The sequence below is a fragment of the Stenella coeruleoalba genome (assembly GCF_951394435.1).
Source record: "Stenella coeruleoalba genome assembly, chromosome: 20".
Taxonomy (NCBI): Eukaryota; Metazoa; Chordata; class Mammalia; order Artiodactyla; family Delphinidae; genus Stenella; species Stenella coeruleoalba.
Window position 1 is genome coordinate 28727301 of NC_137166.1, and position 19087 is coordinate 28746387.

Genomic DNA, 19087 nt, shown 5'->3' on the forward strand with positions numbered 1-19087 from the left:
GTTGGAATTTGTGCATTATGGGGGAGGGTTCTATTGAGCGCTGGATCTCTCTCTTTTTATACCAATGCCCAAAACTTTCCCCAGCCTAGTCAATTTTAATAGTTTCCCGTCTGTTTAATTAGGATCTGTTGTTTGTGAAGTAAGATCTGGTGATACTGGTATAAAATGTACTAGTCAGTAATACACTGGGAGTTCTGCTCTAATACAACTCATTAAGAGTGTAAAACTGGTACAGGAGTTGCACCTTGGACTCACTCAAGCAAATCTAGCTCCCAAAAGTAACAGAAGATCCTCATCACAAAGATCTGCAACACGGTTTTGGAGTATACCCCCAAGAATGGTATCAGAGCAAGGGTCCCACAAACTTTATTGACCTAAACCTGCCATTGTCTCTTAACATTCACCTGCCTAGTGGGGGAAAAGCAATCCTTGCCTGTAAGAATTTTACAAGTTTAATGTGAAATTAAAAAACAAAACAACAACAAAAAAACAAATAGAAAGAAGTCCACTTTCTTTAATGTTGTACAAAAAAGTATAAGTAGAACCAAAAGTAAATTAAACATTATCACATTTGTTTATACCACAATCAAATTTTTCATATTAACTTTACCATTCAAACAACAGAAAGTAGGTGGTAATTAGGGACTGGGGAAGAGATAAAACCAAAAAAACTTTTCTAGCATGTTTACTCTACACTGTGTATAGCTGTGCTCACAGAGACGGCTTCCCTTACTTCTCTGCTGCGCAGGAATTCAGTTGTATATAAAATTGAACCTGAATTTTAAAAAGAACAATATCTTTATTAAAAACAGTATTATTTACATAGTTTCTACCTTAGTTGATAAAGAAATTTATTTGGACATTTCAACCCTCCCTTGACATTTTGGGCATTTTCCACACAGAGACCCGCTTTTCTTCCACCTGTCACATCTTACACATTATATAACAGTATCGCTGAATACTTACAATTTAAAAACTTTTAAGAGTGTAAATTTGATTAATTATCCACTTTCCTTGAGGGAAGGAAAAGTTATTATACCTCATTGTATTCTGACCACTCAGCACAATTACTGTTACCTGATAAGTAGTGTTTAAATAAATGAATAATATGACTCTTTTTTCATATCCCATACTTCACCGTGTAACCCATCAGCAGACCAAAGCAGAGGAGCAAAAGATGAAGTCTGATTTCTGTGCCAAAATAGAAATACCAATTTCATACTAAACAAGCTTTCATAGAAGGCCAAAATCACTACTGAAAATTTTTTTAAACTAACATTTATTAAGCACTTACCAGGTGCCTGGCATAATTCTAAGCGCTTTATATGTATTATTTCATTTAGTCCTAACAATTCTATGAAGCTGGGACTACCATCCGCATTTACAGATAAAGAAACAGGTATAATAATTTGTCAAAGGTCACATTGCCAGGAGGCAGTGAAGATGGAATTCAAATCCATGTAGAATCCATATTATTAACCACTATGTTATTCTGATTGACTCAAGGACCTCAACCAGTACAAGTCAATTTAAAAAACAAAACAACACACATTTCTCATCACTCCATCTGCCTTAAAAAAAAAAAAAATCAAATTCCATGTAAAAATTCAGGACTTAATCCCACATGCCCCAACTTGGGCCTGAATAGATTTCCAAATGGAAAGAGAATATGTATTATACCTAGAGATTCAATTCTCCACATTTTTATATACGTAACTCCCATCATATTTATTATCCTCATATTTATTATACATTGCTGACTACTATTTTACCATCTCTTCTTTGAATGAAGACTTCAAACTTAACTGTAGAGAATATCAGATTTGGGGAGGAACAGATGCACAAACACCAGAATGTCATGCTGCAACTTAGGGTCTGAGGACACAGTCATATTTAATCTTTGGCTTAATCTGCACAAGACCTAAGGATCCATCTACTGTCTTAGTTTCCTTGAAGACCAAAATTTATGAACTGTTCCTCCTCAAGTGGCTTGGATTATTTTAAATCTGGCAGTTTAGACTTATCAACCACAAAACATCCAACTTTCCATACCTGCTCAAAAGCTGGGGGAGACTAGAAATGATGGGTCCATATCCAGGTGCATTGTCATACAGTTCAAAAAGTGGTGCAGCTACCAGCTTGTAATTTTTAGGGACTGCAAACAAGGCTAAAATAAGATAAAACAGTATTCATTTTCTATATTTTCTTATATAATCACTGCTTCTACTTCGCTAGTAAAGTATAACCAATTTTACATTTGAGAAACTTTTGAGGAAAAAGTTAACTCTCATTAACACACTTTGGTTGTGTCTTTTAAGCAAAGTTCATAGTCACAGCTTTGAAACTGACTCTCCAAAGAGATCTATGCTGTTAACAACCACGAGCACCTTATGAGTGCTGGCCCTGGGAGAAGGGGGAGAAGACCCCTGAGCTTCTAATTCATTTTGTATTCCATTTTAAAAGTAACAAAAAATGAAGTAATTATTTGTTAATATGCACAACAGAGCTAAAGACTATATTAAAAAAATCAATTCATCTGTCTCCTAAAATTTTCAGTTTATCACAATGTGAAAATCAATACAAACAGCTAAACAGTTATTAACAATACTATAATCTGGTATTTTAGGCTCTAGTTACTTACTTTTCCCTGTAACATGACTGGCAGATCCAAGAAAAAGTAGGTAATTCTGTATAAAAATGGTATGTGCTTTTAGTTTAATGATAAATCCCCAAATGCAAGGAACTTGGGAAAAACACAAATAGAAGTATCCTTGAAATTACACTGCAAAAGTTTTTAGATGGCTGCCTTCAAAAACAAAATAACTTACCCTTCTCTTGAAGCTGAACCAAAAACAACTTCTTATGTTCCTTAGGTTTTGTAATATGTGCAGGAATATATGGATACTAAAATAACAAGAAAATAATTTGTAGTTGCCAAGACATCCCTGATACCTCCCATGCCTCCACTGACCAACTTCTCCTGTTTCAGACATTAAGCTCAAATATCAGCCCTCTGAGACCAAGTTACTCATAACCCCAACAAAATATTAACATGTATACCATGGCTTCATTTATTTCTTACATGTTTACTCCCCAATATACTGTAAACTGCTTGGAGAAGAAGAATCCTTTCTAGTCTTCCCTTTACCAGGATCTGGTACCTAACAGATGTACTAATAAATAAATGCTTTAATAAATATAAAATATCAAGCAGTAAACCATTCAACTGTTCAAGACAATTAAATATGTACACATAGGATTTATTGCTTGAGAAGTTTAAACACAATGAAGTCTGATATTAATGTTTTTAATAAAAGTTGTCTTTTAAAAATATATCACTAAGTTAAATTTTCTAGAATCTTGATGTGGACATGTTTACTATATTAAAAGTTTAAATACAGCCCGTGAGGTATTTAACAGGACATTCCTCCCCACAACAACCACACACGCATATGGGACACATGCTGCAGGAACACCAGGTGAGCCGTCTTTGTCAGCTGGACAAAGTCAAATTGCTTGTGAAAAATGAGAAAATATTTTGAAGAATTTAAAGGGATGAAGAGAATCAGAGAGAGAAGGTTGCTACCTGAGAAAGAAGAATTTTAACACAGAGAATTTTACAAGTCTAAGATAGAGACTTCTTTTTGTTCTGTGTGCGTATAATGAAAACCTCTCCTACATCTCCCCATAATACATTCAGAAAAATCTACTTTTCTTTTGGAGTATTTGAGGGCAGGGGAATTAACAAGTGCTGAAAATAGGCGTAATGAGAAAGGAGGATAAAAACAGTGGCTGCCAAAAGGAGGTATTATCACCCCCATTTTATGTAAGGAACTTGTGCAGAGAGCCTAAGTATCTTTCCCATGATGATACAGCTAAGCAGCAATGCCAGGATTCAATTGAATCTATCCAACTCTCATCTAACTATCAAAGCCTATGTTATTTCCCACTATGCTGTCCCAATGGCACCCAACCAGTACTCTGGCTAGAATAATTATGTACCAGAGCCATCCCTAGGGTATAATGAATCAAGACAGTTATCCTAGACTTTGGAGGTACCCTACACAATCATGAAAACCAGGCACATTGGCAGCAACAGAGACAAAGAAGTGAGAAGAGCCTGAACAGCACAGTGAGACCTGTGGTTCACATACAACAAAAGTTCCCAAACCATGGCCAAACCAGTGACCAGCATTACCCCAGTTTTCTTCTACTCGAGGCTATATGTTCCTTTTTGTTTAAGCCTTTCTTTTCCATTCCTCATCTTGGTGTTTAAGCCAACTGCACTTTACACAAAAAGACCAGGGACATGGTGTGATGCTCTTTTCCCACTGACACCTAACCAATACCCTAAATTTACTAAATAAACACACAATCCTTATGTCATATCTTGTACTAACAGAGCCAAGCTTAGGGTTCGGTGAATTAAGAGAACTGTCCTAGAACCGTGGTAGGGGAGGTGAATGAGGGTATTCAGAAAAGTAGCCTGGAAAATGTTGGTATTATTACTGAGCATTTGCCAGTTAGATCAAGGAATGTTCAAGAAACCAAACAAAGTTTATAATAATTGTTCTATTTATCTTTGGACCAGAAACTTCACTATTTCCAGATGAAATTATACTTTCCTAACGCCAAGACAATTCTCAGGTAGTGAGCATGAGCACCAGCTTCCACAGCACCTTCTCTTTCTATCCTGCAGCTACACCAGAGTCAGAAGACAACAAACAGAACAGTCCTCTGCTTGGCTAATATTCTGTGCAATTCTTGACCTGGAACATCTTATCATGCAAAGAAGTTATCAAAGGCATAGAGCCTTGTCAGAAGAATTCAGGATCCAACTTACTAAGGCTCCCATTAGTCAAAAGATAGGAAAATTTGAGCATTAGTAACATTAGCAATCATTATAATGGATTAAAATACATCAAATATATTGAAACCCTTTAGGTCAAACGACACTTTAAAAGGTCACCAAAAGAGATGCTTTTTGTGCTTCTCATCGGTTTCTCATCCCACCTCAAATTTCAGGGAGGCTGTGCTTTAAAGTGTCAAAAAGCTCCCTTGCTTGCTTCCAACATCCCACTCTTGCTTTTCAGCCTCAAAGCATTTCCAAAGCCCTGGAAATTCTCTCAACCAGTGATAGGTCTCAACATGAAAGGGCAAGGGAGTTATTACAACCCTCATCCAATGGGAGATGGAAGTCCCTGGCCTTCCATCCTTCCAACAGACAATTCTGAGGTGCATCCCTCATGGTCCTTAGCAGGATCAATCCAGTTACTCACAGGTGTAATAAGATCAATTATGTACCTTTTTAAAAAAAAAAAAAAAAAAACTTCTGCTGCTTCTGGTCTCCCTTTCCCTGCACTCTGCTGCTTCCTGGGATCACATCCCAAACAAACTACCTGCACCCAAGTCTTTGTCTTACTCTCTTTTTGAATAAAGTCATGACTTTGGAGGATGCTAAGAAATTAACTCATTCTTCTGAACACCGGTAAGTAGAGGAAAAGAAGCATCTGTTTCTTCCTACACAAACTATACCTCAGGGTAACAAATAATTGGTAAGTTTTTCTTTACATAAGGAACACAATCCTGATTAATTAATAGATCTAGGAAACTATTACCCATGAGCTACTAACATTATGAAAAGAAACAACCAGACATTAGAAAATTCCTGATGGAAGTAAACAATACCACCTGTGGTAGCCAGGCTCCAAGATCACCCTCAATGATTCCTGTCTCATGGTATCTCCTCCCACAATGTACTATGTTGGTCTGTGTGACCAATAGCATACAGCAGAAGTGATGGTATGTCACTGCGAAGATTAGGTTATAACAGACTGGGACGCCAGCTGTCTTACTAGGAGTTGCCCTATGGAGATGCTCTCACAACAACTGAGGGAGGCCTTCGGTCAGCAGCCAACAAGGAACTGAAGCCTTCAGTTCAATAGCCCAGGAGGAAATGAGAGGTATGCTCACAAATACATGTGTGAGCTTCGGATCAGATAATTCAGCCTCAGTCCAGCCTTCAGATAATGCAATCCCGACCAAGAACTTGACCATAACTTAGCTGGGTGACAGAACCACCCAGCTAAGCAGCTCCCAGATGCCTTACCCTGAGAAACTAAGATAATAAATGTCTGTTGTTTTAGGCTGCTAAGTTCTGGGAAAATACGTATACAGCAATAGATAAATAATATACCACCTATGACAAGCCTTGTACCCACTTCGCAAAAAAACTGAACCCAAATCCAGTCTCGTGATCTAACTAAGCAATTTATATAGGACACGGAGGAGAAAGCTATGTGTTCAATAATACCAGGGGAATGCAATCAGCAATGAAAACACTAAGGACTTTAAATGGCCTGTCTCCATTAACAAATAAATTACAAGGAAAAAAAGAAAAACAGGGAGCCAACCTACAGAAGAAAAAGAGACTTAAGAGACTATCCTAGGGACTTCCCTGGTGGTGCAGTGGTTAACAATTCACCTGCCAATGCAGGGAACACAGGTTCGAACCCTGGTACAGGAAGATCCCACATGCCACAGAGCAACTAAGCCCGTGCGCCACAACTACTGAAGCCGGTACACCCTAGAGCCCGTGAGCCACAACTACCGTGTGCTGCAACTACTGAAGCCCACGCACCTAGAGCCCATGCTCCGCAACAAGAGAAGCCACCGCAATGAGAAGCCCACGCACCACAATGAAGACCCAACGCAGCCAAAATAAATAAATAAGTTTTAAAAAAGAGACTATCCTAATTCAAACAAATTATAAAAATAAAATTTGAAACTATCAGGGATATTTGAACAGTGACTACACATTTAATGATATTATGAAATAATTTATTTTTAGTATGATAATGGTAGCATTGTGGTTATGTTTTTAAAAAGATCCTTACTTTTTAGAGATGCACATTAAAATATTTACAACTGAAATTATATCTAGGATTTGCTTCAAAATAACCCAAGATGAGGGCAGCAGGAATGGAGCAGTCAGGGGAAGGACAGGGTTGGTGAAGTTTGACCATGAGTTGCTAACTGCTGAGGGTGGATGATAGGTAATGAGGTTTGTTTACTTTTACTATTCTATTTTTGTATATATTTGAAATTTTCCTTTAAAAGAAAAAAATGCTTGGCTTTTTAAATTTAAATTAAGTAGGGAAGAAACGAAATTTCAAGTCAAATTCTACTATGATCTTTTTAAATGGCTGGAATTAAATCAGCTTCCTACTTCCCCAAATGCCCAGCAAATGTAACTGAACACTAACCTGAGGAGGTTCAAAATTTGGTCTCCACCAGTTACCAATGCAGTCATCAATAACCCAGTCTTGCAGGACTCCATCTTGACGACCCAATATCTGTCAAAAAGAAATGATAGAGCCAGTAAACAACTAAATATACATAGCCATGAATATCCTTCTTCAGTGAAGAAAATATCTTTGGCAGCACTCCTAATGGAGACTAATGGCTAATATGCCTCCCACATGGATTTCCTTTCTATAATTTGTTTATTATTTATTATCTGCGTCACTCTGCCCAAGACACACTATTAGTTCAAAATTAGCAGTCTAGCATCAACATAACCATGGAGGACCAACACATCTGCTCTATGTCCTTGCTATGCATGGAAAACCAAAGGTGATCAATTACCTACACCAGCCAACGGCATACAATAGTTTTTTCTAGAATCAACTGTAGCTTTTGTAAATCACCCATCTAACCAACCTATAGAAATAAGTGTGCAAAATTCACAATTTTCATTTCTATAAATATGTATAACATAGGATTAAGGTTAATCAAAGCTATATTCTATATATTTTAATTGGTCAAAAATTCGTAATGAGAAAGAACAGTTCCCTGTCCCACTTCACCACTCCCAGTGGCTATAACTTTCAACTCTTAGCTGTTTTCCCCCAATATTTGCCTCTATTTTTAAAAGCATTCTTCTTGTTTTTAAATAGACAGTTTATCTCAGTTTTACATTTACAGAAAAGTTGAAAAGATGGTACAGAGACTTCCCATATATCCCATACCCAGTTTTCCCTACTTTTAACATCTTACATAAGGATAGCACATTTGCCACAACTGATGAACCAATACTGATACCTCCTTATTAATTGAAGTCTGTATTTTAAACAGATGACCTTAGCTTTTACCCAATGTCCTTTTTTCAGTTTCCAGAATCCCATCTAGGATATCACATTATATTTGCATTTCTCCTCAGGCTCCTCTAGACTGTGACAGTTTCTCAAACTTTCCTTATTTTTTATAACCTTGACAGTTGTGAGGAGTACTAGTTAGGTATTTTGTAGAATGTCCCTCCATTAAACTGGTAGAAGTCTGTAAGTTTCCCTATTCAGGATGTAAACTTTCATGTATTCTCCCTACCTCCTCAACTTTTTCATTGTTTAGTGTTTTCTGATTCAATCTCTATAGAGAATTAATCAGCAGCCAGTATTTGCCTAAATGTACAGAGTGGGGAAGACGATCTAGGTATATAAATAATCCTATACAGACTGCCAGTCAATTCAGTTTTCAGTCCATGCATGCCCCCTCTTTCACTGGCACTAGGCACTCCCAATTCCTTGGCCTTTCTGGTGTTCTACAGTGCTGGGTCCTGGACTTGCCCTTCTGCTGGGCTGAGGTTCTGGCTAAGTCAGTTATGATTTGCTCATCTGCTTTCTAGCTTCTAACAGTTTTTTCTTGCTGCTATCTCATTTTGCACTCCCTCAATCCTACTGGATTTTTACCTTTCTAAAACCCCTTTACTACTTGTCGGTAGAGTTCTGAGAAAAAGCTGAGGTAAGCAGGTAGGTTCAATCTACCATATGTAAATGAAAGTCCAAACACAGCACAATATTTAAGAGTTGTAATGCATTTAAAAAATACAAAAAAGACAAACCAATACGTCAAAGTGGTAGAATTACAGGTGATTTTAGTTTTGTCTCTCCTACTTTCTGTATTTGCCAAACCTGTTGTACAGAATATGTATTAGTTTTGTAACTAAGGGGGTGGGGGGATTGCATGCTAAAAAAGAAAAATATTTAATAATGAAAACAGCTTACAATCTCAAAAACCTCCAGCATCTATATGCATTTGGCCCCAAGTCTTTAGAGATAGACATTAGAACAACTTCTAAGAAGTAGCACAACTTGGGCAAAGCCTAAAAGATATGGGCAAAAATGAAAACAGGTATATAACAGGAATCATTCCCTTGTCAAAATTCTATTGACACCTATTCTGGAATAAAACTACCTGCATTCAAATCTCCAGCTTCACGACACATTAGTTGTATAACATCAAGCAAGTTACTTGAACTCTCTGTGCTCTAATTTCCTTATCGGTAAAACAGGATTAATAATAGTACCCACTTCCTAGTGCTGTTATGATGAGTAAAGGAATTATCGCATGTAAAGCACTTAAAGTGCTTAGCAGTCAGTACTCAGTAAATGTTGTTTCATTAACCATTATTGCTGTATATACAATATCAATGTAAAATAATGTTAAGATAAAGGAAGTATAACTTGCAACTTGCTTAGTACAATAAACATTGTACTAAGATTCTCAGGTTTAAGTTATATTTATTGAAAACTAAATAGTTAAAATAAACTCATCCCTTTCAAGACATAAAAAAACCTGATTATGCATTAAGTTGATGGTATTTAAATGAGCATTAATGAAACCCTCAAAGTGGTTAAATAGAAAAATACCTCTGTCATTAAGCGTTTTAGTCCTTCAACTTCATCTTCTCCTGGGTTAAGCTCACCACCAGGTCTGTATAAAGGTTAAGAATTTCAGCTTTCAACTTAATACAATTTGGGGATAACAGAAAAAACACAATAATAATTATTTCTATCAAGTAACTGCATAACACATTTCAGTATCACATGATAAGGCAATCAAAGTAAACTAATGTCAAACGGAGGGGGAGAATGTGCTAGAAAACTGAATTCATAATGTTAAGTCGCCTGACTTACAGTACACAAACCTTAGTTTTAAATAAACAAAATAGGTACCGCTACATAAACATCACATAATTGCTGGAAACCAGTCCATCTCACTCTTTTCTCTCTGGACGTTATCTGGTGATAATGGAGTCGAGAAACGCCCAGAAAGCAGTGGACCCACATTCTCTAGATCTTAAGAATGGGGCATTTTTCAAAATTTCCTAACTAGGTATTTGAGAACTCTCTTTTTGGTACAATCTGGTCAAATAGTTGTGGACTAAACACGTATTGAGAGATTTATGAGCTTAAATGAGAAAACTAAACAATTATCTATAAAAATGTAACCCATTTTAAGAATAGGAAACACTATTCATCCTAAGCAGGAAATAATATCAATTGTTCTTAGTAATGCTACAAAGACACCTAGAAATTGAACTCAGACTCATTTGTTTCATAGGGCTCCTATCAAGCTCAGTCACTAACATCAACAATACACAGAAACATGCAGATTTGTACTTAGGCAATAAATGAGCACTGCACTGGAGAAAAAAATGCTTTTGAGTTTCTCTTTCTAAAGACTCCATTAACAGCAGTGTTTGTTGAGATAAATGACTAAAAGCTAAAACTGTATTCCAAAGCTGCAGAGAACAGCAATCCTATTAAAAGTTGTTAATTTCCAATGACACTTACAGTTTAAAGAAAGTTGTTCCCAGCTGTAGCAGTAACACATGGGGTAGCCGGTGCTCATGGACAATCAAAACCCCTTCTACAGTCCTCCTCATGCCAATTTTATCAAATTCCTCCCTCATGCGCTGAAATCTGGCTGCAACGGAGCTGTCCTTCTCATAGAGGGGCTCTTTTGTACCAAAAGTGTAATTGGTTAGAGGGTACCTGTGATCCAAAGACAAACATCAGAGAACTGTAGAACATAACTTAGCAGGACAGATACCAATCACATATAAGGAAACCATGGTAAAAAGTTTATATATTACACTCAGAGACAATAGGATATGTCCAAAATTAAACAACTAGTTAATAAAACAGCGGAGACTAGAATCTAGCTCTTTGGACTCTAAGGCCAGAGTTTTCATCAGAACAAGCTGCTACTTCATACTTGGAACTTTCAAGCACAGATGACAGTATCCTTAAAGTCCTTAAATGCTTAGAGGAGTGGCTATCTGAATAACTGGTAATCTTCTGGTTTTAGATCATGGATGCTACACTAACACTGCCAACCTGGCTAATGCGCCCTTGGGTTCCTCTACTAATCTAATCATAAATTCTATTAATTATGGGCGCTAATGGTTAATCTCTCTTTTTCTACAAGCTGAGTCACCACTTTCCATCATCTCCCCAGTTATTTTCTATTTCTCCCAGTCAACAATCTTCAGACTTTTCTCATACCTTTCTTTTTCAGATGAACTTTTCTTTCCCTTCTAAGCCTTTTAGCCTTCTGCATTTATTCTATTCAGTATCCCTATTCTTCCTTTCCCCTCATTTGAATCTTTTGCCCACTAGATGTAATCTGAATATTCTCTCCTCCTTTAACAAGAATTCAAAATATGACTTATATTGAAGACAGTTTTCTTCTTGCCTAGTAAGATTTTTTCCTTAAAGATAGTTTAAAAACTCGTATTTATATTTCATCACAGGTACTACCTTGTAACCCCTCGATCATAAGACTTACAATAAGAAGCCTTTGGTTATAAGCCTTTGAGTAAGAATGCTTTGGCCACACCTGTCTGTCCCCAATGCATTTAGTCTACCAAAACACCTTGCATTAGAAATCAACAACAGCATAACTAATCCACTTAGTTATTCTTGAAAGGGGAACAAATCAAGGTTGCCAAAACTTATAAAATTACTTTAATCCCAGAAGCCAAATTCTAGGCATAAGTGAAGCAGCTCTAAAATAACTAAAATGAACTATTTCCAAGATGCTTTAAAGATTTTAAGAATTTCCCCAGTAGACTCAGTGCTAAATCTAACATCTTCATCACTAGCAGCAGCAATCCCACACAGCACTGTGTGCCCTGCAATTAAAAAGAAAATGCTTTATATATATTAACATGTAGTTCTCACAACCTGAGTTAGAAAGAATTAAAGACAGCTATAACACATCTCTACTGTAAAAGCCAGCTCTCCCATCACGAGATGCCATCAAGATGAAATATAAGAATTTTCAGCTGTGAAATGAGTGCCAGCCCAGATACATCTGTAGTATTCCCATCATACTGTGAGCTTTGTAAAGCAGGGACTACACCTTACTTCCTCACCCCTGTATACCCAGCATTACTCCCAGTGCCGGCTACAAAGTAAGCATTCATGCAATATCTCATACAATACTTCCTAATAAAATATATTGGAGAAGAGAGAACTTGTTTTCAATTCAGACCATTACTCACCCACGTGAACTGAGTTCACAACACAATCATTTCTGAATACTGTGTTTATATAGGAGAGGAAAGCTACTGCAAATCCATTAACCCATAACTTTAATGGAGCAAAAATTAAAACATTTTCACCGTTAGTTCCATATAATGGCTTGATGCAAATTGATCCAATAATCAAGGTAAATCAAGGGAAAATTGTGAGTCCTAGTTCTAATTACCAGTGAAAGTAATCCAGAAGCTGTGCTTTCACATTTTTTAGAAAAACATTTAGCCTTTCCCATTTCATGGGAATATTACGAGGATTTTTCTAAAGACATCATAGGAAATTAAAATGCTATTATGTTAGTGTAATAGCTAAAGATATTAACTTGTATAATATCTACTAGTTCCAGATTTCATAAACCGAACATTTTTATTACCTAAATTTCCAGTACCTGTTTTGTCAAATAAAACAACAATAACCATCTTTTCAATTTCAAATCGCTTTTGAGGAAAGAAAGTTCATTTATTTGAATATAAAATAGAGAAACACCTAAAGTGTCCTACCGAAACACCAGTATCAGTAAATCCTTGCACCCTTTAAATACTGACCAGCATAAACTGGCCGTTTTCTTCCATTAGAGTCAGCACCACACGGTGCCTCACAAACTTTCAGAGGTTATTAAAAAAAAAAAAAAAAAAAAAGCACACATAATTTCTTGAGCAAGACACAGCCCGAATGTCAATTCCCTGTCACAGCGAGGTTACTTTTGAGAGCGGCTTCGAAATGCAATGGCTTGAAGAGCTTAAACAGAAAGATGCTGAAAATAAACGCAGCCCGCAATGGGATCTCTGGAGCTTCATTGTGGTCCTCGCCACGGTCTGAAAGCCCAACCACAATGAAAGCCGCAGCCCCCTCCCAAGATGGGCCCTCCTGGGCGCTTGGATCCTGTCGCTGCGGCAGGGAAGACACGTGAATGCATAGGGGGAAGCCAGATAGCCCTGAGCAGACGAATAAAATGTGTATTCAGGAGCTGAAACGCAATAAAGCAAGGGAAAAAAACTAAACCCGCGCATTATAGCTAGATCTCGAAATCTATTAGAGCAAAGCGAAAACTGCAAAAGCGATGCTACGTTATACCACTCATACCAAATAAAAACACACAATACGATACCATACACGCGATGCTAAAGGATAAACACCACGGTTTGCGGCCGCTTATCTCCGGAGAGGTGAGGAAAGAATGAGTTCACAGCAAAGGGGGTTTTCCTACAATGACTGAATGCAGGGGCATGGGAACAAGCTATCTTTCCAGAAAAGGGAAAACCCTCTCAACTAGGACTCTAGCCCCGTGGTGCTGGAGGTCGAAGAAGCGGAATCCCCCGAGGGTGCGCCAGAAGGAGAGGACTGGAGTCTTTAGGGGCGCTCACTACGAAGGAGATGCCGACAGGACAGCGCGCGAGGGCCAGGCCGCACTTACAGGTTGATGGTGCGCTCCAGGGTGAGGGGCTTGGTCTGTTGGATGTACTTGTTGCCGAACTGGTTGACCCCGCGGGGCCAGCCGGTCTGCGAGCGATTGGGCGGCACCACGGACATGCTGGCGAGCTCGGGCACTAGCGGCGAGCGGAAAAGGTGTGGCAGGGAGACGTTCCCTGTGCGGGCAGCCGTTATCTGCGACCCACTCAGCAACCGCCGCCCGCCATTAACAAGAAAGCGCCCGAGGAGGCGTACGTACGCCGGAAGTGCAGCCAGAGCCTCTGGCGGCAGGAAGTAGAGAGGCGGTGGCCTGCCCGACCGAGCAACATCGATCCAATCGCTGCTGGGATGGCCACAATATCTGGAGCTCCCAATGGTAAGTCGGGTATGGGGTCCGCCTCCCTTTACTTGGGTACTTCCTATTAGATAGCGGTGGAGAAACACGGGAAATGAGGCATTCTGGGAATTGCAGTCTCCGTAGGAAAAAAGCCGCTAGGTTAGCGTGACGTGAGTCTTGCAGCTTGCGAGGAGATGAGTGGTAAGAGGCCTGCTGAGCCCGTCACGGGCCGGGCTGGGAAAAAGGGAAAGAAGGAGGTGATGGCGAAGTTTTCGGATGCTGTCACGGAGGAAACCTTGAAAAAGCAGGTGGCTGAGGCCTGGAGTCGCAGGACGCCGTTTCGCCACGGTAAGCGGGTGCTGTGAAGGGGGAGGCGCAGCGCCGGGTCGGGGGCCTCTGAAAAAGTCCTGGCACTCTAGCCGATTCCTGAGCAGCGAGGCTACAGGGGAAGAGGCTCTTGGAGAGAGCGTGACTTTGCCACCTCCGACTCTCCTGCCTGGCCTGCTGTCCCTTTTCCAAGTTCAGTTTGGATTTAGAAACCTAGAAGAGGAAGAAATGAAGGCCAGGGAGTTTCGGGAAGTACAGGGCATGCAAGTTCATGGAAATTCTGGAATTAAAGGTGAGGTAGAATCTTCTTCACTGGTTGTGCGTCGTTGGGCAATGGGTTCAGCTCCTTACTATGTAAAGTAGGATAGCTAATAGTATTTCCCTCAGAAAGATGTTGAGTGTGATTAATAAGCTAATGTATGTATGCATCAATACATATTTTTCTGAGTAAGGACCAGTAAACATTTGGACACATAGTCGAGGGCTTTTGCGGTTTTCCTCCGAAGGTAACGCTCGTTTGTCCCATAATAGCGTAGCCAGAGCATTTGTTGGGAGCTGCCAAATAGCAGGCACCTGAGCTTACTCAGTTTTGCCGGTCTGTAGTTCAGCAACGTGACCCATGAAGGTAAACATGGTTCTGACCAAAGGAAGGAACCTTCATCAAATGATTCCAGCCTCAGCTTCAAATATCACCTTATAGGATAAGAACTCTGCTTAATGCATCATGATTTTTCTTCTAAAGTTTGCCATGATTTTTGTTTCAGTGGTTGAGTGCTTTAAGAGATGAGTCCTTGGTGTCCCGGATGCACGTAGAAAGTGGTAGCTTAGTGTTTGGAGTGTAAGCTCTGGACACTCAGGGACCTTTTCAGTTTTCTTATGTGTGGGATGGAGATAGTGATGACATCTACCTTAGAACTGTTGAGAAGATTAAATGAGATAATGCATGTTAAAGCACCACAGTGCCTGGCAGCTGGTGGGAGGTGGTGGTGGTTTGTATTAGAGGGGTACGTAATCTGTCCCACCAGAAGCAGTGGGTAAAACGTTGAGGTAAAACTCAAAGAGTTAGAGGAGGTTATGCCTGACCTGATTTTTTTTTTTTAAGAAGTATGTATTTTTTTAACTTCCTCTAGCAGTAACTTAGGCAAAGAAAAAGGGTTGAAGAAAAATTGGCTACCAGTATTGTTATTCTCATTTTTAATTTGCTACTCTCATTTGAAGTTTGGGGGGAAATGAATTAAGACTGTAAAATACATTCAGTTGAATAATCGTTGAACTAAAAAACCCCAAAAAGAGCAGAAATCTTAATTTAGTGACATCGTTTGTACTCATCTTAAGGACTAATATTTTTAAGCACAGTACCTTTAAAAAGTAGTATTAAGTGGAGGAAAAAAAAAAAGGAAGAGCCTATAATTCTTGCCCAAAATCTTAAATTTTAGGTACTAGAGTTCTGAAAATTCACGACCATCCCTTTTGTATTCTCTCTACTGTGCTGCTCACAGGTCAAAAATACAAAAGGGGGCTTCCCTGGTGGCGCAGTGGTTGAGAGTACGCCTGCCGATGCAGGGGACATGGGTTCGTGCCCCGGTCTGGGAAGATCCCACATGCCGCAGAGCGGCTAGGCCCATGAGCCATGGCCGCTGAGCCTACGCGTCCGGAGCCTGTTCTCCACAACGGGAGAGGCCACAATAGTGAGAGGCCCGTGTACCGCAAAAAAATATATATATATATACAAAAGGGAAAAGTCACAGATAATGCTTTCCTCCCCACAGAAGCCATTGTCATGGACATGGACCCCTTTCTTCACTGTGTGATCCCAAACTTCATCCAAAGCGAAAACTTCTTGGAAGGACTTCAGAAGGAACTTTTGAACTTGGACTTCCATGAAAAGTATAATGATTTATATAAGTTCCAGCAGGTATTTATGGCCCTTTCACATTAGCTTTTCCACTTCAGAAATTCATTTTCTATAAAATCATTGAATACCTTTAGACTTGAGGTTTTAGTTTGAGTTTGCCATTGAGGGTCCTTGCCTTGACGTTGTTAAAAGCATTCATTTATTTAACATAAGCTGAGTGTTAACTATGTGTTTGGTGCTTTAATTATTATATGGAAGTCTTTGCCAGTTCCTACCCTGAAAGCCTTTAAAATCTAAAATAATAGAGGTGATAGTGATGGTGAAAGATAGTCAGAAAATACAGTAAGCCAGTAAGTAAATACATTATAAACAAAAAGGATAAGTACATTTTGGGGAGTGGTATAATGAAGAGAGTAGTACGTTGGAAGGTAATAACCATTTAAATTTTTGAGTTCATGTCTTTGTTTTAGGTGGCTTTCTGTATTGCAGTATGTTCCGCAGAGAGTTAGATCTATTCTTTTTAAATCGGTGGACAGTTGAATTTGGCAGAAAAGACTGTTTCAAAATCAAGGCTGGTTTTCCTACTCTTAGGAGACAGGCCCAGTCTAGGTATAAAAACATATAGGTCATTGGTTTCCCCAGTTTGTGGGGGATATCTTTTAGTACATGGCGTACATCATTCTTAGAAATCGTTATAGAACCTCAAGGACATCAGCCTTTAAAATCACAAAAAATAAAATAAAAGTGAAGATTAAGAACTATTTTGTTTTCTTCCCATTTCCCGCTGATTTCTTTTTATCTGGGATAAAAGAGTAACAATTCTCTGTTTTGCATTTATTCTTTTACACTAGAGCTGGTTGTGTCCCCTGGTCTGTCTATCTTTGGGCCTTATACATATGATTGAATTAACCAAGTTAGGTTAAATACAGAAATGATGTTACTCTTAATAATTCAGAAAATCTAATGAAAAATAACTTTTGTCCATAGTAAAGTTGTAAGATTTTAATTAACCTATAGGTTAATTAAAAACCATGGTTGTCTGCCTTTGTAATTATATCAGCTTTGATAACACTAGGCCTCTTTTGTTGATTTGGGGCTATATGCATCTGATTACTGAAATTGAGAAATCAAAGTGGTTTTTACTTAATGCAATTGGGTAGATGAAAATACTTCTAATTGTGAAGTCGGTGAGAGGCAAAATAATAGAAAGGGCCCCAGGTAATGAGAGGAAAAAGAAGCAGCCATTACTTTAGATCCCCATGGGTGCTTGGTGAAACTCTGCTGTGAATAATTTTTACTATGCTCACTTTGGGACTGAACTTCTTCATCCTAAGACAGTAAATATAAAACCTGCTTTCAGTCTCCTGTCCCGTAAAACTTCACTTATATCCCCTTTTCTTTGCTTGTGTTGTGAATTGACTTGATAATTGGGTCTATAACAACTTCCAGTCCTCCTAACCAAGTTTGTCATTAGGAGTAGCCTGATACTCTGTATTTTAAAGCAAGCATTACTGAGTGCATGCTTTATGCCACGCTAAGTGCTTTATATTTATTAATTCATTAAATCCTTATAATGATACATTACTGGTTCCTGATTCACAGATAAAGAAACTACATCAGGTTTTCCTTCTTTTCTGGATCATTCCCTTCAACATACCAAAAAAAAAAGAAAGCTGTTAGTTCTTCTTTTCTTAAGGAAAAAAATGCTGTTGACCTAACTTTCCCCTTCAGCTATCACCCCATTCCTCTGCTCGCCTTGACAGTAGCATTCCTTCTGAGTTGTGTATAGTGTCTCAAATTCCTCTTCTGTTCTCTGTTAAGCCCACTTTATTAGGCTTTCACCTGTTACACGCCACTGAAACTGTACTTGTTAAGGTCACTCACAACTTCCACATTAGTAAATCCAGTCATCAGTCTTCAGGCCTGGTTTTACTTGACACTCGGCAACATTTGACCTACTTTGTTTCTCCTCCTTCCTGGAGACTCTCCCCCGACCCCCCCCTTACTTTCAGGAAACCATCCTCTCTTCATTTTCCTTCTACCTCACAGGTGAGTCCTTCTTAGTTCCCTTCGGTAGGTTTTCCTTTTGTACCTGGCTTCTTAATGACAGAGTACTCTAGGGCTTAGCCTTTGGATCACTTCCAAACAGATTGCAGAGAGTCTCATGGCTTTGCCTCTACTCTAGGATATTTATGAAGTGTCTCACACTTACCAAAACTAAACTCCTGATCTTCTTCCCCTAAATCTGCTCCACCTGCAGTTTTCCCCATCTCAGTTCACGACAATCTTTCCAGTGGCTGAGGTTATCCTTGATTCCTCTCTCATACCTCATCTCCAGTCCATTGGGAAATCCTGTGGGCTCTACCTTCAGAATATATTCAGAAAAGCCCACTTCGTTCCACTTCCACTGCCAACACCTGATCCAAGCCATCTTTTTCTCTCACCAGGATTATCCTCTTAGCATATTAACCAGTCTCCTTGCTTCCACCCTTGCCCACCTACAGCCATTGTGTTCTTTTAAAACGTTAATGGAGGGACTTCCCTGGTGCCACAGTGGTTAAGAATCCACCTGTCAATGCAGAGGACTCAGGTTCAATCCCTGGTCCAGGAAGATCCCACATGCCATGGAGCAACTAAGCCCATGTGCCACAACTACTGAGCCTGAGCTCTAGAGCCCACAAGCCACAACTGCTGAGCAGCAAGCCACAACTGCTGAGCAGCATGCCGCAACTACTGAAGTCCACGCGCCTAGAGCCCATGCTCCACAACAAGAGA

General features: G+C 39.1%; 2 protein-coding genes across 3 annotated transcripts in view; one reads left to right on the plus strand and one right to left on the minus strand.

Moving 5' to 3' along the window:
• Positions 1 to 498: 498 nt before the first annotated feature.
• Positions 499 to 14043, minus strand: NUDT21 (nudix hydrolase 21). Of its 2 annotated transcripts, none has more exons than XM_079906259.1 (7): positions 13798 to 14043; positions 10635 to 10835; positions 9708 to 9771; positions 7266 to 7355; positions 2829 to 2904; positions 2053 to 2167; positions 499 to 774 (listed from the first exon to the last, which is right to left on the minus strand). In XM_079906259.1, exons 1-7 carry the CDS (start codon positions 13911 to 13913, stop codon positions 753 to 755), a joined length of 684 nt encoding a protein of 227 aa, XP_079762385.1. In that variant the 5' UTR covers positions 13914 to 14043; the 3' UTR covers positions 499 to 752. The 2 variants fall into 2 exon arrangements, with proteins under 2 accessions (XP_079762385.1, XP_079762384.1); XM_079906258.1 differs by lacking the exon at positions 499 to 774 and adding an exon at positions 815 to 1191.
• A 233-nt stretch (positions 14044 to 14276) lies between these two features.
• Positions 14277 to 19087, plus strand: part of OGFOD1 (2-oxoglutarate and iron dependent oxygenase domain containing 1) — a 56997-nt gene continuing 52186 nt past the window's right edge. The window contains exons 1-2 of the mRNA XM_079906255.1: positions 14277 to 14478; positions 16227 to 16372. Coding sequence (XP_079762381.1) covers positions 14325 to 14478; positions 16227 to 16372 — 300 coding nt within the window. The 5' untranslated portion in view covers positions 14277 to 14324. The remainder of the gene's footprint in view (positions 14479 to 16226; positions 16373 to 19087) is intronic.